Source organism: Mercenaria mercenaria, chromosome 13, assembly GCF_021730395.1.
Source record: "Mercenaria mercenaria strain notata chromosome 13, MADL_Memer_1, whole genome shotgun sequence".
Lineage (NCBI taxonomy): Eukaryota > Metazoa > Mollusca > Bivalvia > Venerida > Veneridae > Mercenaria > Mercenaria mercenaria.
Window position 1 is genome coordinate 68302451 of NC_069373.1, and position 26497 is coordinate 68328947.

Sequence of the window (26497 nt, forward strand, 5' to 3'; positions counted from 1 at the left end):
TGAAATAGATTATTTCAAATATTTTTTTTTCTTTTTTCATTTTTTTTCATGTGTCTCAGTGATGTACGTGGTAAGGATGCATATTAAAGATTCAAGAAAGACCATTTCTTTAAATGATAATCAATTTTGTTTTGCATTATTGCTATTTCTTTTTCTAGACAAATTCTGATATTTAAATAGGATAAAAACTGATTGAATACGGGAACCTTTTGTCTATTTTTCATTTGAAAAATAAAATATTTCATCAAAAAAATCATGAAATTTATGGTATTGCTTTTTAACCCCGTTTGCACAGTGCCAAAACTTATACATTCTAGATTGAACAGGCACGATATTCCCTTTTCTGCAAGAAAGTTACTTAGTCTATTCCACAAAAATTGAACATGATTACATTCCCAAAATAGATGTTCTATACTTTCCACTTGCATGTTACAAAAATCACATAAGTTTGTTCTAGACAATTTCATTTTGTACAAGTATTTATTTGTTGGAACTATTCGCATTAAAAATTTATACTGGAAGTTTCTAATTTTTGTGTCTATCGTTGCTTTAAAAATTTGTCCATAAATTTTATTCCATTTTATGTTATTGTTTTCAACAGTAGATCCCCATTTCTTTTCTGATTTTATTTCTGGTTTAAGTTTTACATTTAATTGTTTGGTGTATAGTAATTTGTTTAGTGCTTTTGCTGCTTGAATTTTATTAAGCAGGTTGTCTGTAGTATTGTAAATAATGTTTTCTTTTTTAAGTGATTCTTTTAGATCCGGCTTAATGCTGGTGATAATTTGATAAAATTTTAGGAATTCATTATCTTCTAGACTGTATAAATACTTGAATTGTTCAAAAGAGTAAAAATCTTTTTTCCTGTAATCAAATAAGTGTTCTAAATATTTTATTCCTTTTTCATACCATTCTTTGTAATACAATGTTTTATTCCCATTCCTTATGTCAGAGTTGTTCCAGATTATCTGTTTTCCACTTATGTCATTTAATTCAACCTTCTTAATGGTATGCCATGCAATAAGAACATCTTTGAGAAATGTGTTGTTTTTACATATGTTTTCAATGTCTTTATCATTTAAATTACATTCAAATACTAACTTCCCCCTGCTGGTTTTAGAATTGTATTATAGAAAGTACCCCAAATTATACTTTCACTGTTACACATAAATCGTTTTATCCAACAGGCTTTTATCAAGTTCAAAAAACACTTAATATTTATCATTTTTAGTCCTCCTTTCTCGTAATCAAGTTGTAGTACATCTCTTTTGATTTTTTCAGGTTTATTGTTCCATATAAAATTATACATTATCTTTATTATTTCCTTTAATTTTTCTTCAGACGGACTTGGTAAAACTGTAAAGGGATATATAAGCTTCGGTAACGCAAAGGTTTTTATCACTGTAATTTTTCCTAGTAATGTTAGTTTTCTGTGCTCCCATTGTTTCAAACAGTTTTTAAAGCTGTTTAATTTTGGGTCTAGATTAAGGTCTACATTTTTATTAATATTGTTCGAGAATGTCATACCAAGTGTTTTTGCCGATTCAGATGCCCAATTAAATTTTTTATCATTACACAGTTTCATATTTGTATTTACTAAAGATCCCGCTCTTAAAATTGTTGATTTGTTGAAGTTAAGTTTTAGTCCTGATATGTTTCCGAAATTAGTGATGACATCAATAAGTTTTTCGAATGAGTTTCTTTGTCCGTTGTTTAAGAAGGTTGCATCATCTGCAAAAAGTGTTTGTTTAATTTCTTTACCATTGATCGTCACTCCTTTAATAGAATTATCGGTGTTGATATAATTTGCTAAAAATTCAATGCATATTATGAAAAGCAGAGATGACAATGGACATCCTTGTCTTACACCCCTCTTTATTGGAAAGGATTCGGACAAGTTTCCGTTATTTATAACTACGCTACTTATATCGTTGTAAAATAATTTTACCCAATCAATAAAAGAGACACCAAAATTCAAGTGGTGTAAGCACTGAAACATGAAAGTATGATCGATGCTGTCAAAAGCTTTTTCAAAATCTGTAAACAGTAGTAGGCCGGGTTGTTCATTTTTAGTTTGTAAATATTCCATAGTTTCAAATAGTAACCTAATATTTTCACCGATGTATCTGTTTTTCAAAAATCCTGTTTGAGCTTTATCTATTATGGAATTTATAACTTTTTTAAGACGATTCGCTATTGATTTAGTTGCAATTTTATAATCAACATTTAAGAGACTTATAGGGCGCCAGTTTGATAAAGATAATGTATCTTTTCCCTCTTTTGGTAGTAATGTAATAATTCCTTGCTTTTGTAGGTCTGTTAGTTGTTTTGTTCTATAGGAATAGTTAATTGCTTTAACGTAGTGTGTTTTAATTGTTTCCCAAAAAACTTTATAAAATTCACTAGTAATCCCGTCTGAACCAGGACTCTTTTGGTTTTTCATTTCTTTTAAAGCTTCTAAACACTCATATTCAGTTAAATACCCTTCACATGTTTCCTTTTCATTTTCATTTAGTTTTTTTATATGCTGATTGAAGAAGTCATAATCTGTTTTTATTTTTGATCGTTTTGAATACAATTTTCATAAAATGATTTTTCAGCTTTAAGAATTTCGACTTGATCATTTATTTCAGCATCTCCAATTTTTATTTTGAATATGTTTTTCCTCTCAGCATTTTTCTTTTCTAAACTTGCGAAATATCTAGAATTTTTTCATTCCCTTCAATGCTTATTGCTTTGCTTCTAACTAAAAGTCCATTTATTCTTGAATCGTTCAGTTTTTCAAGTTCTTGTTTTTTTATTTCTAAACTGATTTTATTGTTTTCTGTGTCATCAGTCACATTAACTACTTTATCTTCTAGGTCTTCTATTTCTTTCGTAAGTTTTTCTTCTTTTTCCTTGTCTATTTTTTTCTACTAGAGTCTTTAATGATCTTACAATATCACTTCGTAACGCGCTAACTCTTTCCTCCTTTAAAAGACAACTCTTTATGCCAGTCAACAATGTGCCATCATATTTCTCTTTTCAGGTACAAATTGTAGCTCACTTGCTGATGACCTCTTCTCAAAAAATATGATTCCATCGCCTCTGCGCACTTGCGGAGAGCGGGAAACAACAACACATTTCTTTTTCCACTGCAGAAAATATGATACAATCAGAGTACCACTAATTAACTCCGTTAGCGTACAGTGTACTGCCTCTCTAAAGACTTTGCTGTTTGGAAATACATCTTTATCGGACAACTCTAATGAAAATATGTTCCACGCTGTCCGCACATACATAGAGAAATCAAAACGTTTTGACTGAAGTTTTGTAAATCTCAGTTATATCACCGACCTTCTAATATCGCTCCTCTAACAACCTCACTTACTTCTAGATGTTCTAATCTTTTCCTTAGACTGTTTCGTGTCAATACTTACGCTTCGTTTTTATTATAACAATCATAGTAATCAACGGACATATTCAACTTTGGTCGAGATTTATTATTATAATCAATTTTAACCGCCATAACCTTGTACCGATACTTATTATGTAGTAGAGAGAATTACTATAAGCTCTAGCAGCTTTCAATTCAGTTTACTTGTCTTGATATTTGTATTGTATGAATGTTATATGTATGTATGTTATAGGTAATATATATCTTGATAAATACATATGTTTAAACCAAGAAAAGATATTAGTCAGAGTAAGAAGAAAAACATTAGTTCAATAATAAAACATACAGACCAGTGTCTGTTTTATCTTGTCGTATTCTCCGCGCAAATATAAATTCTGGGACCATCTAAAGAATATATTCAATTTCTTGTAAACAGTAATAGCGCTTCATATCGTCCTGGACAGTTATCTTGATATAACTAAGTCAAAATGATCCTATCTGGGTTACGTCGATGGTGATCGAGGACAAAAGAAATGTCAAACACACAACGGCATTATATCCATTTAAATCCAAGTCAAACTTTGCAATCGAAAATCTATTCAGTTTATTAAATCTGTTAAAACTAAGTTTCTTCATTTTCATCCAACTCTATCAGCAAAGGTTGTTCGTCTTCATTTTGGTTCTCAAATCCCTCCTCATCGCTCTCAGCACTGTCAATCGTGCAACGCGCATCTGTCTGAAAAGGCGATAATTCAAGTTATGGTTAAATAACAGTTACTGTACGTATTCACTAATCAACTATGACATAAGATTCAATGTAAGTTAAAAGCATACAATAAGAATTTCTAGACAACATAAATCACATGTCCGATCATTTAACTTTTTTTATTTTTTTTAAAGGCTGACTGCACTTTGCAGTTCAAACAAATTATTGATAAAGATAAAAGTTTTAGTCTTATCTATATAAAATAGTTTATGCATTCATTATCTTTTGGAGTCCATGCTATAATTTTAAATCAACATACATATCCCGTTTGTTTTTTCACTTTTGAAAGAGGGTAATAATGTGTCGATCTCTGGGATATTATTCTGAATTTCTTATCTTGGCTTTAATGAGATCATTTCTTTAATTTCTTATGTGTACTGTCTAGTAAAACTCCTCTAATTGCGTCCATGATGCAACAGTAAACTACAAGTACGAAAGTTGCTGCAAGATGCAACAAAAGGAAACTCCGCGCCAAGGCAGGTCAAAAACTATGAAACGTTCGTTGTCCGATCTAGGAATTTCATACTTACAGAATTATGATAATATCAGTATTGTTCAAATAAATGCTGTAATACAAAGAATATTTTTTTCGTATTTTCTGATTTTCAAGGGCAGATAATTCAAGATCAAGCCTGGGTACATATGATATTCTCAGTCAGTGCACAAAGTTTAAAGAAATTCTGCTCGTAGGAAAATGTTTGCCTATATACAAATAGGCAACTGTCCCATTTCCCCTTAACAGGATTTTATGGAAAATGCTAAGAGTACCTGTAACGATTTACTATTTTATTTGTGTGTTACTATTTCAGTTTTAAATGTTAAACTTTAAAAGCATTAAACAGTTAAGGATAATAAGTGTTTATAAAATACATCTGGGATGCCGATAAATGTATTTATTGTAGGTTAAGAGTTATGAGTATCCGATTTATTGAAGTGTATCAGAACTTGCGCACGATATTTTCGTGCGCATTACCCGTCAAATGTTTAATTGATTGAAAGGCGTGTAGATTCGTCACTCGAGGGCTTCGCATTGTACCCGTGAGTTGTCTATAGTCTCAGATTTTTGTTCTGATTTAAGATGGTCACTCATTATCAGCTGTACATGTGTATATTACATGACTGTCAATTCAGTTTCTGTTGGATAAAAACAACCAAGTTTTGCCCTTGGTTTAAATTGATAATATTTCATTTCTTTATCTTTCAAGTAATAAATCAAAGCTAATGAGCCATGGCAGGTTTTTCTACCATTGGGCAGATCTTAAATTTGTTGTTATCAGTATAGATAGAGACTTAGTTGTGTATCTAATCGAAATGATAGTTTATTTCACAGGCTGAGAATTCTCGAGGTCATTTGTGGACAGAGGACTCCGCTTATTATGCACTGAGCAAGAATGTGATAATTTTGTATTTCGCTTAGTATATTTAGCAGAAATATTGATATATCTTAAAATGATAAGTAAGTTTAATAAATATAATAAAAAACCTGTTCAAATACCAACATAATATTATATAGCTGAATACGTCTGTGTATTACATGAATAAGGGTGTGATTAGCCGATCGATTTTAAAGTCTTCTAGGAAGAGAAGTGTTTTCCAGACCACTGCTGTAATTATTCGGCGTAAAAGAATCAAAACAAAATTGCACCCCTACGAAACCTTTGTGAAAAAATAAAAGAGAACCATTTAAATTGTTAATGTGTCGTGTTTAGTTTTGCTATTTGCTAGAATATCACAAATGATATGAAAATCGCATAAACTTCTTGTCTTATTTCAATTCGCCGACCATCTTTTTTAAAGATAGTTTTTGTTATCACTATACAATTTTATATGAAAGGCCCTCTTATGAAAGTTTGTCGGAAGATAAAATCGGTATGTCTTTAACGCAGACTGATTTACCAAACGCGCAACCTTGTGCGTTTAACGAATGTAAGGTTGCCCGATTTTACCAATCGTTGTGCTAATCGCAAATGGTTACTGTTTGCCCTTTGCGATTTACAAAACGCGCAAATTGGTTATTTGAGCGTAACATTTGCGCAGCAACTGCCAATATTATTACGCAAACGGTAATTATTGCAACACAACAAAATATAAGAATATGCTTACATTTAAAATAATATTGGTAAGCCATATGTGCTTGAGAAATGCACATTCACATGTTTTAGAGTTTATGGGAAAAAAAACACGCTCATTCAAACGTTTTCTTTCTGGAGCATTCATCAAACATCAAACTGAGACGAATATGAATTTTCCATGTGATGTCCGACAAAAATTGCTTTCTTTTCTGCTTTGATTTCTTTCCTGCTCTTATGAAACTTATTTTTCTCGTTTGTGGTTTTAAAGTTGATGCAATTATTATGGGCCAGACCAGAGATTAGAAATAAAAAATTTTGCAAATGGAAACTTCGGGACAAAATCGTCATTTACGACATACATTGCACCCATAAAAAGCCATCACAAATACTCCTCGTCTGCGAGCACGGGTATAATTCCAGATTGAACAGTATGATCATATATTAGTAAAATTCTTCATATTGTTGCATGAACAACATAATATCACACATCGTTTAAAACTACTTTGTTGGTTATGGTATGTTAAACATCATGATTCTGTACTTAATTTTCTTTTCCAATCAGCGATTCGCATTTGCAAAAAGTGACCGAACAATACATTGTATATTTCTGTATTAGATACAATATACATTCAAACTTTGACATGAATTCCTATCTCAACTAAACAATAAAAGTATCCGCATTGAATTTAAGTCGCACTGTTCTGCGTGTAGTCACGGTTCTATTATAAACGGCTTTTTCACCAAAAAATGAAGGTTGAATAAAAAGATTGTTCATCATTTTCAGTTCAGCACTGATATTATATTTTAAACTTGTACCTGGCGGAATAATCTATATATACCATTTAAATATTTCGAAAGTAAATTTTACCACCTACAGGTGTAATGTTACATATGGAAGTTTGATGTCAGGTTACTCTCCCTGATTAATTGGCAGTTTCATTGGATATTGGCTACACACGTGTGGCACCGTTAAATGTCGCAACCACCGCTAAATGTCGTAAATTCATCTGCCGCTATATGTCGCACATTAAACGCTAAGTGTCGCAAGAATTTGCCCACCGTTATATGTCGAAACACCAGCGCTATATGTCGCACATCCTATCAAAACTAAGACATATATTTACAATTCTTTGTGTATTTCATTTAAATTTGATTTTATGTAATAAACTTGAATTTTCAATAGTAAAATAATGTGATGTTAGCCTTAAGCCCGACAGAAGTCATTCTCATACATTCTTAAATACTCTTTTTAGGGCCTGCAGCACACTTAACATGTTAATGTTATACAAATAATTATTTTTATGCTAATTACTGGTACATATAGAATCAATATAATACATTTTGTAGCAGCTTTTACTGAAATGAGCCAGACTGGACGTTCAACCTTTGATCCTCGTTTTTTAATCCCCCGCCGTGGCGGAGGGATTATAGGAATGGTCTGCGTCCGTCCTTCCGTCCGTCCGTCCTTCCGTCTTTCCGTCCTTCCGTCCGTAACAAAATCGTGTCTGGTCCATATCTCCAAAACCCCTTGAAGGACTTTCATGAAACTTTGGTCAAATGATCACGTCATCAAGACGATGTGCAGAACCCATGAGTCAGCCTTGTCGGTTCAAGGTCAAGGTCACAACTCAAGGTCGAAGGTTTGAGCCTGCCATTTTGTGTCCGCTTTATATCTCCTAAACCCCTTGAAGGAATTTTATAAAACTTGGGTCAAATGATCACCTCATCAAGACGATGTGCAGAATCCATAAGTCAGCCATGCCGGCTCAAGGTCAAGGTCACAACTCAAGGTCAAAAGTTTGAGCCTTCCATTTTGTGTCCGCTCTATATCTCTTAAACCCCTTGAAGGAATTTTATAAAACTTGGGTCAAATGATCACCTCATCAAGACGAGGTGCAGAAGCCATGAGTCAGTCATGCCGGCTCAAGGTCAAGGTCACAACTTAGGGTCAAAGGTTTGAACCTTCCATTTTGTGTCCGCTCTATATCTCCTAAACACCTTGAAGGATTTTCATCAAACTTGGGTCAAACGATCACCTCATCAAGGCGATGTGCAGAACTTATGAGTCAGCCATGTCGGCTCAAGGTCAAGGTCACAACTGAAGGTCAAATGTTTGAGCCTTCCATTTCGTGTCCGCTCTATATCTCCTAAACCCCTTGAAGGAATTTTATAAAGCTTGGGTCAAATGATTACCTCATCAGAACGATGTGCAGTAATTATGAGTCAACCATGCCAGCTGAAGGTCAAGGTCACAACTAAGGGTCGAAGGTCTGAGCCTTCCATTTGGTGTTCATTCTGTATCTCCTTAACCCCTTGAAGGATTTTCATCAAACTTGGGTCAAATGATCACCTCATCAAGAACTCATGAGTCAGCCATGTCAACTCAAGATCAAGGTCACAACTGAAGGTCAAAGGTTTCAGCTCTGTATCTCCTAAACCCCTTGAAGGATTTTCATGAAACTTTGGTCAAATGATCACCTCATCAAGACGTTGTGCAGAATTCATGAGTCAGCCATGTCAGTTCAAGGTCAAGGTCACAGCTAAAATCAAAGGTTTTACCCTTTCACTATCCATAGCAGTGGCGGGGGATTTAGCTGTCTTTCAGACTGCCTTGTTATATTTGGTATCGTGTGGGAAAATTTTCTGAAAATGGCATGTTTAGGAAACACTATTACGTTCTGATTAGATTATCTCGACAGGCGAAATATAAGATGTCGTGCGATCAAAATAAGATGTAGTGAGCTCGAGATAAGATGTCGGGCGCTCGAGACAAGATGTCGTGCGATCGAGATAAGAAATCAGGCACTCTAGATAAGAAGCCGTACGCTTGAGGTAAAATGATGTCGTGCGCCCGAGATAGAAATCGTGCACTCGAGATAAGATGTCGTGTTCGAAATAAGATGTCATGCGCACGAGATGAGATGTCGCGCACTTGAGATAAGATATCGTGCTCTCCAGATAGGATGTCATGCGATCAAAATAAAATGTCGTGCACTCAAGATAAGATGTTCTGCTTTCAGTTGTGTGTTAACTGTCTATTCTTCTAGGCTGACGCACGACATGTGATACAACACGCGACAAAACGACGCGCGACACGACGCTCGACACATGATATGACGGGCGAAACGGCGCGCGACATATAAATGTCACATGAGCTAAACAGGACTCTGTAGGATTTCATAGTTTAGACTTGAAATAATTAAAGTACTGTGGCGAGTACCGCGTCGAAGATCAAAGTTTTAAATATCAAATCAATAACGTATGTATGACGCCATTGAAAAGCAAACATGCAGTTCAGAACAGTATGTCTTTTCTAAGCCTTTCTCGTAATCCACACATACTCACGCATGATCGCACGCAGTTATCTAATCCTAACTCGGGTGCAAAATCATTTCAAGTAATATCTAAGTTGTAAAGACTATTGAACTTACCTTAGTTATATATTTTCATTTGCTGTGCGACATTTAACGTTGCTGTTGCGACACATATCGGTTGAAAAATTCTAGCGACATTTTGCGTTAAAGGTACGACAACTAGCGGCTATGAATTTGAGACATTTAGCAGCGATTGCGATATTTAACGTCAACCTTGCGACGTTTAACAGTGGTTGCGATATTTAGCGGTGCCACATAAATATAAATGCATTAAGGATTTTTCTACAGTTAAGAATTTTTTCATACTCCGTGAGCTTGAAGAAAATTAGTTTCTGAGACAAATAAGAGCAGAAATAGCACAGATCACCGCACTCATTTTTATTTTATAGGGCATTTTCTTCACCAACCGTTTAAGCATTTCTGGAATTAAGTAAAATTGAAATATGGGGAGGAGGGGGGGGGGGGGTACTTTACGAAACATATAATATCTCACTTGCTGTAATATAGATTTCAGGTCTTACAGGTTACTATGAATACAAGATGATATCAGTATTATATAAGCATAAATGTCACTAACAAATCTCTTTTTTCAATGGAAAAAAAACATGTTTAAATTTACAAAAAATAATTTTCTGTAAAATTTTAATAATATTTTACTGTTAAAATGACACATAAAATGCTTTAAAATGGAAAGAAGAAATGTTGGGGTCACCGTACATCCTAGATATACATTTAGAGAAAAAAACTTTAAAAACTGGTGAGTTTTGACGAGTTTAGTTTTTTGTTTTTATTTTTTGCTTGATTCATACTTCCAAGCTAATAAAAAGTAGGTGTAGCTTATGATTATATATAACATTCAGAAAAAATATCAGAGCCAAATTTAGGTATTTGAAATTACCGACACCTGCCCCATTGTACATCTTACATCAATTTTAGGCAAATGACAGCTAAAAAATAAGGGTGAAAAAAATCCGCAACAATCAAAATCTGGTTGGTTAATTATTAGCCATATTTCAATTATTTAGCATTAATTTTGTAACAAAGAAATATTCGAGGAAACATAATTCAAAACGCTCGTACATCCTTAACACGATTTAGCAATGGTGACTTATGACATATTGTGCATCCAATTGACAACAATTTTATAAATTGTTTCCTAATAGTTTCTGTGAAGTCCTAGTTGTTGGTATAAATTATGTTATAGAATATTCCATAAAATATTGTCGCAAGCTCTTTCAAACAAGACAATAGAATATCGCAAGAAAATTTTACCTTAAAAAGTATCATTGAGAGTACAATGAAATGCTCTATCAACGCTGTTCGAGACCATACTACCAAAACAGTTAATATACTTGAAAGAACGATGGTAACTGTTTCGGGGTACTCACGCCATCTCTTGAAACATCCATTGAACCAGTAATAGCCTTCTGGGCATGACTTTATGCACGTTTTCTCAAAAGCAAAGTACGGTTCTTTACACTCTGTGTCAAAAATGCACCGCCCGGTTTTGAATAGTTCGTAGCTTTTGCAACTACTAATGCAGCGCCAGTTTCCGCTTGTTAGTCCGAAAGGCTGCGAGAATGGACATTCAAATACACATTTAGAATTATTAAAATTGTATGTATTTTTCGGACATACTGGAACACATGTTTTATTAAAACGAAATCTTTTAGACGGACAGTTTTCGATGCATTCCATTCCTTGCGCAATTTCATTTGATAGTTTTCCTTCAGGACAATCTGCGTTACAAACATTTAGATGTATGTATCTTGTTATGTTTGGGCATTTATCCACACATGAATAGTGTGTCTTGTCAAGAAGATAACGTGGATAAGTACATTGTTTAACACAAACATTGAAATATTGTACATCTGTCGTCAGCACTTGTTTATCTTTACCATCTACTTGTTGGTGAAACGGGTGCGACGGTGGACATATTGTTACACATGTCCAGTTGAAAACAAAATGTGATGTTGGGCATATATCTAAACACAGGTCTTTGTGTATATATAATGTTTCCGGACATCTTACTTTACATTCGTTGTAACTAATTATTTTCTGACAGTTCTTTTGTTCATAACCACATTGTACTTTGCGAGTTTGATTCGCTATGAAGGCATGACTTTTCGGACATGTTTGCACACATGTATCATTAACGACGTAGAAAGGGCACTGTTCAACACAAACATTGTTATTGCTTAATCCGTATTTTGTGCAGTCCTCTGTGCAAATCATCACAGTAGATGTATTGTACATGTACTTTGTTTCGCATGTATCTAAATGGCACGTTTTATTTGTTATGAAGACATTATCTGGACACACTTTCACGCACGTGTTATTGTAAATAAAGAATTCATCCTCACATGAGTCTGTACATATCATGTTTGAAGAGTCATTATACATATATTTCGTTGTACATGCGTTTATTCGACATGTTCCATTCTCGATATAACGGTAATTATACGGGCACTCATAGACACATGTAGAATTCAAAATCACCATGCCTTTACGACAATCAGAAACGCATTCCAGGATTTGGTCCGTTTGAATAGTTGTTTTCCAGTCCGAATAGCAATAGAAACATCGTGTCCATGTGTTATATGAAATAGTTCTATTTTGAATAAGAGGATTGCCTTTCGGACATTCGGGTACACATTCTTGTTCGGATACTAGATAGGATATCGGACATTTTGCTACACAGGAATTTTCAAAAATGAAAGTGTTCTTCGGACAGCTAGACATACATATTTTTTGTGATAATGCATTTGGACTAGGACCATCTCCGTTGCATTTCCCACCTTTTCCTATTAAGCAAATGTAAGGAAAATTTTCCGGGCATTTGTTTACGCATTTATTGTTAATCAAAAAAGTGTCTCCAGGACAATATTTGACACAGGTTCGGTTGTAAATAAACTCATCCTTAGAACAAGACGCAACACAGCTTCCTACAAAATAGTATTCGTACTTTTGAAAAAGGTAATTCGAGGGACATTCCTCTACACACGTTTGATTAAGGTAAAATAGATAGAAATCTCTTTTGCCATCATCCGCGCATGAATTTAAGCAAGTGTTTTTATACGTATATTCTCCAGTCTGACACTTTTGTTCACAGAAAACGATTCCGCTACGGATAGTGAGATAAAAATCCTGGGGACATGTCTTAGTGCAAGTTTTATTCGTATAAAAGGGTTTTTCATTTGTGCAATTTCTAAAGCACACGTTATTTTCTATGTACACTGTAGTAACTGGGCATGTACTAACACAAACTTTATCTGAAATCAGAGGATATTTTTCTGAACACTTGTCTACACAAGTGGAATTTAATACAAATTTGTCATCGCCGCATTTATCTGTGCAGTAAATGTCATCGACAAAATGTGGACATTGCCCAACACATTCATGGTATGTAATTGAATTGATTGAAAAATTTGATAGCAAATAGTTATCGTTTGTACAATGAGAGCTACATACGCGGTTGTTTATATAAATATTGCTCAAAGGACATGCCCGAACACAAGTATTTTCAAATAAATATTCTGTACTGTTACATGACGAAGTGCAGTATTTTTCCATATACACTAGTCCATCGACTAATTTAAGTGTTTCTCTCGCGTGCCATTTATCAGGACACTGCCGTAAGCAAAGCCGATCTTTTACAAACCAGTCGCCACATGTTGACACACAAATTGTCCCATTGACATAAAATGACTGCGGACATTCAAACACACACCCAGCCTCTGAACAAAATGGCTTATTTTGAGGACAAATGTCATACTCACTGCAATGCTCGTTACAAGAAATACGTCGAATAAAAACCTGAAAGTAAATATATATATATATGATATAGATGAAACCGGTCGGTAGACAAAAATATATAAAGAGGAAAACCCATTGGATGTTTTTCTTTTTTATTTATTATATACTTGTCCAGGAGTAACTTTTAATATTTTAATATATATATATTTATCCTGGTTATTCATTTACTAAATCATTTTCTTATATATATAAGATATAAGTAGTAAAGCATGATGATAACCATCCAGGGTACCAGATCACCATCCAGGTACCGGATCATCATGGCGCTTGTTGCTAGGTACCAGATCATCATTCAGGCCATGCGTTGCTAGGGGCCAGATCACCATTTAGGGTAATATAAAAAATTACCAGTAGACAATAAGAAAAGGTACTTTCTTTTCGTAAAAGAAATGGAGTTGCCCTGAAAAGGGCCGTTGTGTTTTTGAGTAGCATCTCTACTCAGTGATGCTATCAGCAGGGGCCCTTTGGACATAGGGGTGAACCCTAACAACCCTGACGTAGCGCCGACCCATGTATCTCTCCTCCATTTTCTGCCTTTCTGCCGGTCTCCACTGTTCTCTATCTCTTAAGGATCGGATGATCTTTAACGCCTCATTCGTTCTTCGTTGGGTGTCCCTCCACCTCTCTTCTTCCCTCCTTAGCGTATTGAATGTTGTTTTGAAGAACAGCAGCTCTAGCTTCGAGTTGTTGCAGCTCCTCAATTTGCTCGGCAATGGACTCCGTTGTGAACGAATGTTGGAATGTAGGCCAATGTACTTGCTTATATGGGGATCGCGCGGACCGGATAGAGAATCAATATATTAGCCAATGAGATTTGATCTACATGGCTAAGTTGAAAAAAGACCAGGACCTCTGGTCTTTTTGAGGGATGGGTTTATGGCACCTTTACTACAACCCCTAGATAGGGAAAACTAACAAAACAAGAATATTTTGTGTACACATTATTTTATTGAACAAGTAACTGTATTAACAAAGAACATCAAGGTACAAATAATCATAATCTATCACAATTTAAACAAGCTAAAGCAAGTTTATCAGATTGATCTGCTGTACAACACTGACTATGTTCAGGTTTAGCTAGTGATTTAGCTTTTGCATACAAGAGTCCATAGAATTGTTTAAACCAAGTTCCAACATCTTTGTCATTGAGATTCCAATATCTTGGCTCTAAACGAAATTTGGTAGTCAATATAGTCTCTAAATCATATCCTCTGGCTAAAGCGTCCAAAGCAAATCAGGTAGATGCTCCTTGGGGCACACTTCTCCCTTGAGTGTTCTCAATATAAACGATTTATCCAAGATGTATTGAAGTTCATGGGTATTCATGATTCCAGGCGTCTTTCACTCGTTCTGCCCATATACTCATCCAGCTTTCCCGTGGATCTGATTGATAACTTCTCCCTTATATCTACCCACATATGTAGAGCTTGTACTTTCTCACTGCCATGCATTGGATATCACTTTTCCATGACATTGTAGAGATTAGGTTGATTAAGAGCTTTTTCAATGTACAACTCCACCCACTCGTCCGTAGATGTGAACAAACACAGTTGGTGCTGTATTTGACTGGGATGATCCACTTGACATCCAAAACAGTTCTTATCCACTTCATCGGAGATGAGTGTTTGAAGTTCTGCCACAACACAATCGTTTAAGGTGCTTCGCATATTCTGCAGTTTTCTTTTAAATATCGGTTCGTGATATTTCACTTTCTCAGCATCTTCTCTGAGTTTTCTGGCATAGGTATGACCATCCATGTTTAATAATCTGTGACGACTTCTCTCAACCCGTTGATTTTAATTTGAGTATCAAATTCTGCGTACACTATCACGTTCACGACGCTAGGACGTTTTTGTGCAAACTGAAGATCTATCCTCAGGTTCTCCGTTTTTATAGGGTGAAGTTGACCTTCCTCGCAACCTTGATCTGCGGTGAGATAGAATCCCCAGAGAGTGTAACCACTTTTATATTCTGTCATAGTCAATCCAATCGACCGATTGAGTCCAAGAGCTCCTGTTGCCTGGTAGAGTGACTTGTAGATGTAGGATCGCAAACATTCTCCATTTTCAAAATCTGGTCGACACTGTCCCATCGATACTGACTTCTAGTTAGACAAATGGAAATGTCTGAAATCAAACGGATTGGTGCTGTGGTCTCCATTCATATCTGCATTTCTCACCATACCAATGATGAGTCGTTTTGGAAGTTGTCCAAGAAACAAGTGATCATCAAGTTTAGATTTCTGTCCATCGGGGATCGTAAATGTTTTCACTACAGCGCGTCGTATCGGGATCTTCATGTTATGCTGACTAATGGCCTGATTCAAATCGTTGACCACCACAGGAAGTAATTCAACCGTTCTCACGTTGAATCTTACTTGCTGGATATCAACATTTCCTTCGGCGGTACCCATGAGACAGAAGTTTGCGGAGGTTCTGTTCAACTTGAGGCGTATTTCAGTTCCATTGAGGGTATTTCTCTTGTAGGAATAAATCCAGATGTAATCTTCCAATGACTTCACAGGATTTGCTTTCGGCAATACGAGTTCTGCGTCGTTTCCATCCATCATTAGCTTCAGCTCGTGTATTATCCTGCATATGAGTAGCTGTATCTTTATCCCAGAGTCCAAAAGCTCGCAGTTGTATGTCTTTACATTCTTTACATTCTTTGTTGTAGGACAGGAGGTTTTCAATGTAGGCTCTGTACGGATAGGTGTGCGAGTTGCTCGAAATCAGTTTATTGTTCAGATATAGATCAATGCTACTGAACATACTGTGGAAAAAAATATTGACCACAGAAGTTTCAGTGGCAGCCTCCAGATCTGTTCCATCAGCCTTGAACACTTTGAATTTGATGTACAAATATGACTGATTCAGCCTGCCCGCTTAGCTCAATAGGTAAAAGTGTTGGTCTACGGATCTCGGGGTCGCTAGTTCGATCCTCGGGCGGGGCATATGTTCTCCGTGACTATTTGATAAACGACATTGTGTCTGATATCATTAGTCCTCCACCTCTGATTCATGTGGGGAAGTTGGCAGTTACTTGCGGAGAACAGGTTTGTACTGGTACAGAATCCAGGAACACTGGTTAGGTTAACTGCCCGCCGTTACATGACTGAAATACTGTTGAAAAACGGCGTTAAACCCAAATCAAACAAACAAATCAAATGACTGATTCAGATCAGTCCATTTTTCTGTTTGTGGAGGAATAATAAATTCGATGGGAGCTGAATTACTAGTATTCAAAGCCGAAATCGGGTAATGTTCCGTCCATTGTCCATCTTGCATGGCTGACGTGGTTGGAGGTACAGTTACACAGGTACCGTGTTGCATCATATTTTTAGTCGAAAATATCAAGAGGTCTAGAATGTCTGAACCTTCTGTGACTACGTCTTAACGTCCTTCTTCGACGAGGTTTAGATAAAGACTGACGACGAGACTTTAGTTTTGAACCTTTTATACTTTTGATCAAAGATTCTCCCAAGGATAAAGCTGTTGCTTTTCCAATAGACTTTAATGTCTTCTCTCCACGAGACGTTAACACTTGTTTTGGACTTCTCCCTAACATGATATCCTTGCCTGCACCCAGGCCTTCATGTTTGAGGGCATTAATTGCTGATTTAACCATGGGTTTTACAAAAGGAGAAGTTGTTTTGATAGCAGGTTTGAAGATAGACCCAAGTCCATGACCATATTGGCGTGGAACACCACGATACACGGGATACATCGTGATTTCTTTCGGAATTGCAACTTCACCATAGACTTGCCACCAACAAACTGAACGGTTTGTCCAGTGTCACCCCTTATACATGTATTTATACCTATTTCATCAAAACTGGATTTGGAGATTGGGACGTAATGCAAATTAGCAAAATCTTCGTGAACATGATTTGAATCTTTCTTGCTCGGTTCAAATGGAACCACACGAAGTATTGGTGCCTCAATACCTCCAAGAAAAGTAATATCTGCCAGATCAGAATAAATGAATAAATGATTAGTGCCAACATTCAAATCCACACCGTAAGGAAATGGAATTTCATCCCCTGGATAAACATCTCCCAGATGGTGACTTTCTCCCCCTAGCTTAAGTAATAATCTAGGATGGAAATGTACACCCATCGAATTGAATTGAATTTGATACATCTCTTTGGTTTGGAATAACCAATATGAAACACCATGGACAGTTTATGGAGAGTGTCATCAAGTTCTTTTTGAACGGCATTGTCGATTTCATTCATGAGATGCTCTGGGGAAGAATATGCAGCAATGAAAGGTGTACCGATCATTGATTTTCTTAGACATGTCCGAAGGAAGTTTATTAAATTCCTTGCCAAGTTTAACATGGGTTGTAACAATTTGAAATTGAGATTCCTCCTTTGTCACATTGACAATTTGTGAAGGAGTGAGGAGTTCGACCAAAGCCATTTGATAATCATCTTTATTGACATGAAAGGGTTTGGTAATTTTGTCCTGAATTCACTCTAGGTATTGTTAGAAAACATGCCCATAGAGCTGTTACTAAGCACCGTTATGTAAAACGAATTCATCGCTGCTGACCAATAGATAGATTTTGCAACGTAGGTTGTTTTATGAATTTTAAACCTGGGGTGGGTAAAATGTAACCAAGTGTGCTACTGAGCAGAATTAACCAAATCCTATCTTCAGATTTCAGACAGAGTTGAATGATGGAAAGCACCAACACAAAATAAATGGCAAAAATCTGTGACATGTAAGTTAGACGATTTTTTGGCTCACGAGTTTTAGAAAGCGTCGTAGTATTGTTTTTCACCTCCACGCTAGCCGAATCTGACTGAGACATCCTGTCAAAATGTAGAGTCTTTTATACCAAATGACCTTCTAGAATCCAACTGTCAAATTTCTTTGGATAACCTTCCCAATGAACTTTAATTTCTTTGATCTTTTTCCACCCACTTTCCTTGTGCGACGAGCAAGGACTGATTCAATTTCGTAAATGTCTTTGTCTTTTATAGTCTGAATTTCAGGCAAATAAAAGGATCCTTCAATTTTTTCCCCACCCAAATCTTCTAACTGAACAGTTGGTGGTAAGAACGGTGAATGTGAATGACCTTGAATAATTCTTTGGTCCAGTTTGGGAGATACCATTTGTCAAAAGTTCGCTTTGTTTTGTTGATGCGAACTAAATCACCCACTTTGACCGAGATAGGTTTTGATTTTGTTTTTGATCCATACAAGTATTGTGATACTTCAGGTTTTGTTTTTTCAGTGACCAATGCGGGTGTTGTTTGAATACTCTGATGAATACTATGATTGTAGGCATCAACCAAATCATCTAAAATATCAATGTAATGTCGCGTTTTTTCATGTGTGAAATACTTCCACACGCGACTTTTCAAACTTCTTTGAAATCTTTCAACAATACTCGCTTTAGTTTCAGGATTTTCTGTGGTGAAAACATGAATATGTTTGGACTTTAAAAACTTTTGAAAGTCTTTATTTTTAAAGTCTGACCCTTTGTCAGTTTGCAAGGACTTTGGGGATCGACATGAAGTTTTTAAAATAGACTCAAACACTTGAATCAAAGTTTGACCTGTTTTATTATAAATTGGAACAACCCAAGCATATTTTGAAAACACATCAATGACACACAACAAATAACGAAACTGATCATTGTCTTTTATTAATCTTTGTAAGTCTGCTAAATCCGCCTGCCACTGATGATCAATACCTCCCACCTTTGTTTGACGTCTTTTAAATTTTCGACGAATAGGTTTATGCAACGTGTAAGTTTTCTGTTCCTGCAACCATGATTTGACTTGATCTAAAGATCAAGATTTGATCTGTTTTCGAGCTGACCGATACAGTTTTGTACACCCGAAACTCCTGCAGGATGTTTAGGATCGTAGTAAATTTTATGAAGCACTACCTCTTTTTACTGTCCATGTTAATAAGCCTCCCAAGACTGGGACGTTGAAGCTCTGGATTCACGTTTTATAGACTTAGGTGGTGTAGGTAGTAAGTAGGAACTGGTCTCAAAAAATTCATCCCCATCATCTTCATCCTCGGACCCGTCTCTCTGCATCCATAACCAGCGCTGTCTGTTGCCAACATATTCCTGAGGGACATTAGATTCTCTCAGACCTCGAGAAAATTCTTGCCATCCTCTTTGGTTGGATCCTTTACGTAGTCGGAGGACATCGTTGACTAAATCAATCATATTAGATCCAGGAATAGGTTTTCCGTTGCCTTCTAAATTTCGCTGAGCATTCCAACTCATGCTCGGATGGTCTTCCAGCATTTGAAGAAGACGTTTGGCTTTACGACGCATGATTACTGGCACACTATCAATAATACGATCGTGCAAAGTCTCAGGCTTCGTCTCTGTTGGTACAGTTTGCTGTTGTTGTTGCTGAAATTTTGATGACGGTTGCACTGCCTTTTTATGAGCCAGTTGAAATTTCTGTAACGTTTGCGCGTATAATTGAGCTTTTTCACTTTCAGACAAATCCTCTCGATGAAGTACAGACTCCATGTCTTTCTGCAGCTCTGATGTTTGTGTGATGTTAGGATTTGGTGGTAATCTTGGACGTTGTTGTTGCTCTGTTTTCCAATGATTCATCTCTTCCAGCATTTTAAAAGGAACAATGGCCATCTTCGTCATATTTTTATCAATCTTGCAAGATTGTTGTTGACCACAGGTGCTAACGCTAAAGCTAACAGTGGTAAAAATCCTCCTTTCTGATTTAAAATTTGTTTTTTCTTCTGGATCGGAATCTTTTTGTTTGCCAAGTCCCGAAGTTGTTGACGCTTTGGATGCTACTGTCGCTTCTGAGCCTCTGATAGAGATACATTCCCTTTTAAAACATTTTGACAGCACTCTCCCACACAGTTGATTAGATCTTTAGGCGCTTCCTGGATTAGTTTTTTCCTAAACTGAGGTTGTGCCTTGCCTAAAGCTTACATCATTGCCCCATGTTTCTTGATCAATGGTGTTTTACGTTTTGCCATTCTTTTGCATGCCATCTTCATGACTGTCCCAACAACAAAGGATGTTGTTTCTGTGAAAACTTGGGCTTTTAAAGGCGACAGGGCATCAAAGGCTGTTTTTGCTGCATCATTGATCGAACCAGACCTAAGCGTAGATACTTGTCGATTCAGTGGTGAAAATCGGGCCAACATTCCTATCGGATACCCTGTAAATGAGGAAGAAGGCGAGCTTGCCCAAGATGGAGTTCCAGACGAAGTACTGGACAAAAATGATCTTGGGGTTGAGTTTCGGGACGGAGACGAGAACGAAGTTTTTCCCGGTGTTAATTTGCTTACAGTCCATTTACCGTTTGGAGTCAAATAGGTTAAACCATCATGTTGATGCACCACCGCGTTATCAAATCTTGACTTGGGAGTATTTAGAACAGAATGTGGGGTGGTACTCTTGGATCTCGATTTCATGGGACTTGGAGTTTGAAATCCAGACATGATACTGATAGGTGAGAGAGGAGATCTGACTGGTGCTGTCTGATCAATCACATCAGAGACTCGACTGAGTGGTCTCAAAGGCGAGTCTTGTCTTGGTGAAGATTTATGTCTTACAGTCACAAACCGATCATCGAGTTTCCTCATGGGTGCTGGAAGTGTACTCCCTGTGGTCTTGTCCGATTTCTTGATTTGTATTTTTACTTTCAACAGTGATTTGCGTTTCTTGGCTGGTGTTTTGACAGATCTCTTTTTGCGTTTCTTGGCTGATGGCGTTTTGACAGATCTCTTCTTGGCAGGCTTGTCAAATTTTCTCAAAGTCTTTTGGCCGTCCCAAGGAAGTAGACTTCGAATCATAACACCTCTAAGAAACACACTAGAAACTCGTACACGGTGTTGGTCTCTGCATTGTACCCATCAACAGAATAGGGACCTATACGGACTTCCCCACCGTTTAATGCATGACGAATGGGCTTTCCTGTGATAGTTGCCTCAGCCTGTAACCATCTTACACCTTTAATAGAATAACGGGTCTTGTTTGGATATCCTGCATCTGAAATGATACCCAAACTCTTTTCTGGCAATGTATTTTTGCGGTGGGCACAATAACAGACTTGAGCCAAGTGACATATTCGGTAAAAGGATGGCCATTAACTGATGTTGAAATTCACCGCAACCCCTCCTTAAAAGATCTACATCTGATCGACAATACTTTTCCATCTCCTTTGGAAAATCAAAGATGGAACCTCTTTTGACCTTTTCCTGATGCCATTCTAAAAAGGCTTCACGGGCTTCGGGTTTCATGCCGCCAGGATGATAGTACTCTGAGTCTAAGTAAAATCCCACATAGTTCTGGAATTCAGCTTTGTTTGCCCAGTGTGGAAAATATCCTTTAGCCATTTCGGTTAGACCAAACGTTTTGGGAAAGGCTGACAATGGCATACTGAGAAAGCTCAAGGAATCAATCATTCTGAGTCCATTACATTTGAGGGAAATAAGCTTGCTTCTATTCATGATGATATCGGGTTTGGTTGTGGTATGACTGACAATATACCGCAAGATAAACTGCCCGTCATACCCTTGAAAATTGTGAGCGAGCTATGCCCGTGAATCCTTCGTGGGTGGGTTTAAATAACCAAGTACAAAATTCAGCCACGGTATTATCGCCCCAAAACAACATTTCCCTGGGTTCAGTGGTCTCACGGTTCCGTTATGTCTTTACTGACACATTCATCGCAAAAACGTTGAGCACAACAAAAATTTGGTATGTGCTCACTTGTATCGAACCGGCTCTCAAAATCAAATAAGATGTAATCTGAAGGACCTTCAGATTCAGGCGAAACATATTTTGGTATGTGACAATCATGATTAGGTCCAACAATTTCCTCACAATACCTACATTTCTTAGACCCTAAACGAACATGACATACTATGACATGTTTGACATTGCCATACAGATTCACAAATACTCTTCTTTTTGCAACCTGTGATTTGTTTATGCTTTTGATAACATTCAACACTTTTAAAGGTAATCCTACAGTCACTACAACTCACCTGTCTGCCAGGTTCATACAGTTCCGTTGAATAACACTGACAAATGTTTTTACACTTGTGCTGTTCTAGATTGTTATAGCCAATGTCACAGTATTCACAATAATAACCATGTCCATAGAATTCCTTGATTGAAGTGATGGTGTCATAATGTCCTCCGTAGTGGTATACGTGTATCACTTTACTCCCTTTTCTCATGGTGCGTGTGTGTGTGTGTGTGTGTGTGTGTGTTCGGGTTTACGTCTTTTTCAACAATTTTTCAGTCATATAAACGACAATGTCTACTTGTAGCAGTGAGCACAATGCCCAACTTTATAGTGCTGCCTCACTGGAATATCACGCCGTAGGCACGTGACATGATACCCCACCCAGTCACATTATGCTGACACCGGGCTGACCAGTTCTAGCACTATCCTCTTAATGCTGAGCGCCAAGCGAGGAAGCTACTAGTACCATTTTTACGTCTTTGGTATGACGCGGCCGGTTATTTATCTCTTGGCTTGGTCTGGCAGTCCTCTTTCATCTTGTCTACCATAGCATTGAATAGTTCGTAGGTAAAATCATACGGCTGGTCATAGGGTTTGAATGTAACATCGTACGAACACTTTACTTGACGGTCTTGAATTTTCTTGATTTTCGCTCCATTCTGGGTGTAATGTTAAAGTAGTTGCTTGCCAGATCGTGTCGTTTCTCATCGTGTTGATATTGCCTTGCTTGTTTACGTTTTTCTTCTAAACCCTCACGCCGTTCTTTTCTAGTAGCTAATATTTGTTTCTTTTTAGTTAATGAAAAACGATGCTTCTTTAGTTCTTCTTCATCATCTTCACTGCTACTCGAATTATCTGAGTAAGGTACTAATTTACGTGGTGCTGCCGTAGTTTGCTTTGGCAGAAATAATACAAGACAAGACCCTTGATGACTGTCTTTTTCTAATGACAGAAACCAAGCTGGCATGGTGACCTTGAAAAAATCCTATAAATACGGCCACTGTCAGTACATCGACATCAGTTGATATTTAAAATCTGAAGAGACAAGATGAAAAGCAAAACACCGATATTTGTGTTTTGTTTTGTTTTCTTCAAAATACCAAGTAGATTTAAATTGTATTTAGAATTTGTAGTTTCGACCAAAGCTACGGTGCATTAAATTAATTTATTAAAGATTAAGAAAATTATCACTGATAAATGTCTTTTATTATTGGATATTTTTACACTACAGTACATACAAAATATGTACATGTGTGTACTCGATTTCACGTCAAACAAAATGAAAGTATAGGAAACTCCTGTTTGGTGCTGTATAAATTTATGAGTTTTTTTACTGTAAAAAATGAATATGGATTAAATACTGAAGGTATATATCATTTTATGTCGGTGAATGACATTTCTTTTCGTCTGGATAAGTGCATGTGTAGCAGAGAAAATACACCAATTTTAAATTTACACGCTTCAAAACATGACACAGCATTTCTCGACAAGTGCCGTCAGATCGTAAAACTTTCAGGCCTCGTATTGTGTTTATGCTAAGGCGAAAAAATACATCCTCACAAAACAAAGATAGCCTATCTCAATACGTAATAAATGCAAGTTTAAATTTTGTTTAACATGATTTTGTAAACCTTCTAATTTGAAACTGAAAATAAAGACAAAAATGGCTGAAAAATAGTTCAAAAATGAGCAACTTTCAGGGTTTAATAATTTATTCACTTGAAAGTAGAATTTTTTGTTCTATGTCTCATTCAATAGTATAGGTCATTCTTGTTTTGGGGCAGAATTTACAATCGTAGGAAAAGAGGTTTTATTTGGGTAAGACTTGGTTCAGTATCGTTTTTTCAATACAAGCCTCTATTCCACGGCTTATTGATGGTTTTATGACTGTTCTCAGTTGGTATATGTACAAGAGATATCAACAACTTATTGTAAAAAATCATTTAGCTTCCGAACGAGACTTTTCTCTTTCTTAGCTAAGTGTTGCTTTCTTTACGATACTAGAAAATCCAGCGCTATTTCAAGCTATCATTTTCCGAAAACCTCATGTCAAGAACTGGGACGTTAGATTTTCTGAAAATTTCCCTACACGAAGGTCATCACTCCATTTTCTCTTTTACGAACTTATTGTCTACTGGTAAAAAAAACATATGCCACCGTACTGGATGGTGATCTGGCACCCTGGATGGTGATCTGGCACCCTGGTCATTTGACTAAAAATTAGATTAGAGGGGCCTAAGGCGCCCGAATGGTAATCTAGCCCCAGGATGATGATCTAGAACCCTCCAGGATGGTGATCTTATACCCTGGATGGTAATATGGCCCCTAGCAACAAGCGGGATGATGATCTGGCACCTAGCAACGCATGGCCTGGATAATGATCTGGTACCTAGCAACAAGCGCCATGATGATCCGGTACCTGGATGGTGATCTGGTACCCTGGATGGTAATATGGCCCTTAGCAACAAGCGGGATAATGATCTGGCACCTAGCAACCAAAGCCATACTGATATAGTAAATGAACAACCAGGACTAACGTCAAAATGAATTGAAACTATTCCAGTTTTCCAATTACAAAAACATGGTCTAGAAAACCAAATATCTAATGTAAGAAAATTTATTATTATTCAAAACGACGATTATTCTACAATAACTAAAGGATTTTATGAACATCGTTTTAACTGTGTCCTTTCAGGCGTGTTTCGATTTTTTCCGAGCCAGGCTTAAAACGTCAGAAAAATTCAGGCATCTTGCAATAATAGAATTGTAAGTTTTCAATGTTGCAATGCGAAAAATGTTTTTTATCTAAAAAGAACAAAAAATTAACTCACCGTTAAGCACACGATTGATTTTATCTGCAGAAACAGTTTCCAATTCATACTTGAATAACGGATTAGAACGTTATCAGTGTCACTGTTAATTTAGTTTTTGCTCGTTTCTGTCTGCATTTTCACGACCTTGCAAAGGCACGCTTAGAGATGTGGGTCTCACGAAGATATGATTTTTGAGGAGAATCGGTAACAGATCTGAGGGCAAAATTACAGGGATATCAGGACGAAATGTTTCGTATTTGTGAAGAGTTTTTTCTTTATTTCTGTAAGATAACTCTTGCGATTATAATGATATTGTATTTTGAACATAATGATATGAAGTATTACTATTACAGCATTATGGTCTAACGACAAACAGTATGTATATATCCCAGAACGAAATAAATCATGTTTAGATCTACAACTTAACTTGAAAATACAGGTCTGAAGTGCATTATATTAGTAGAAATGGTATCATAAAACTAGTAGTAAATAGGTTTAACGATTTTACGTCATCAGCAAGCTATCCGTTTTCCTTAAACTGTATTGAGAGATATTTGCTCTTCTGTTCCCTATTGTAACATGTCTAGCTGCGCTCGGACATAGGTTCATTAGTTGTACTTAATACAAGAAACGCTTTTGCTCTGTTAATCGACCTGCATATATAAAAAGTATATCTATCTTTGAGAGGAACTACAAAACGATCAGTTCATCCCCTTCCTTTGTTTACATTTCTAGAATAGTTCCGCTTATTAGCGCCACCTCTAAAGCCAGCTGGATGGCTTCTTTACATGAAGAATTCAACGCCCGAGTGAAATAAATAAATATACTTTGCAGTCCAATCTTGAGTAATTTTTACTTTCGAAAACATGTATACAATGCTTTCATCGGCCTGTGAACACTCCCTCTCTTTATGGAGGTGAGTTGAAAAAAACCAATGATACTTTAGGAAGGTTGGTGGTTCTACCCAGGTTCCCGCTCGTGATGAAATAATGCACGAAGGGGCATCTGGGGTCTTCCTATAATTGTGTCGGTGTGACGTTAAACCCAACAAAAAATAATAACTTGTTTTTGGAAGGTTATTTTGATGTAGATCGAATGCATGTAATAAGCCATTTATTTTTGTACGTTGTAAAAGTCAGTCAAAGAGATAACGTTTACGTTAAGCGTTTTACTAGAGAAGAGGAAAAGTTTGGTATGTTTGGCTGTCACTTTTTCATACAAAGTCCATCCAATTCATGGACAGTTTAAAAGCTGCTAGTATGATGACAGATTAAGTACCTACGGATTTGAA

At 36.5% G+C, this 26497-nt stretch overlaps 2 protein-coding genes across 2 annotated transcripts; both read right to left on the minus strand.

Annotated features, from left to right (window-relative positions):
- Positions 1-3461: 3461 nt before the first annotated feature.
- LOC128547994 (uncharacterized) lies at positions 3462-11440 on the minus strand. The gene is made up of 2 exons (XM_053522171.1): positions 10861-11440; positions 3462-4112 (listed from the first exon to the last, which is right to left on the minus strand). Exons 1-2 carry the CDS (start codon positions 11284-11286, stop codon positions 3999-4001), a joined length of 540 nt encoding a protein of 179 aa, XP_053378146.1. The 5' UTR covers positions 11287-11440; the 3' UTR covers positions 3462-3998.
- On the minus strand, positions 11375-25350 carry LOC128547780 (proprotein convertase subtilisin/kexin type 5-like). Its single transcript, XM_053520960.1, has 3 exons — positions 25225-25350; positions 11487-13404; positions 11375-11397 (listed from the first exon to the last, which is right to left on the minus strand). The coding sequence occupies exons 1-3, from the start codon at positions 25270-25272 to the stop codon at positions 11375-11377; spliced, it is 1989 nt and encodes a 662-aa protein (XP_053376935.1). The 5' UTR covers positions 25273-25350.
- Between the last annotated feature and the right edge of the window lie 1147 nt (positions 25351-26497).

What these genes read in the sequence shown, in the direction of transcription:
- LOC128547994 (XM_053522171.1), bottom strand. Translation starts at nt 11,286, where the DNA reads ATGGAATGCATCGAAAACTGTCCGTCTAAAAGATTTCGTTTTAATAAA. An exon ending in TCTCAATGATACTTTTTAAG is followed by an intron (nt 4,113 to 10,860) that starts GTAAAATTTTCT and finishes TCGCCTTTTCAG; the next exon opens with ACAGATGCGCGTTGCACGAT.
- LOC128547780 (XM_053520960.1), bottom strand. Translation starts at nt 25,272, where the DNA reads ATGAATTGGAAACTGTTTCTGCAGATAAAATCAATCGTGTGCTTAACG. An exon ending in AATCAATCGTGTGCTTAACG is followed by an intron (nt 13,405 to 25,224) that starts GTGAGTTAATTT and finishes ATTTACTTTCAG; the next exon opens with GTTTTTATTCGACGTATTTC. An exon ending in GTTTCACCAACAAGTAGATG is followed by an intron (nt 11,398 to 11,486) that starts GTAAAGATAAAC and finishes CTTCTTGACAAG; the next exon opens with ACACACTATTCATGTGTGGA.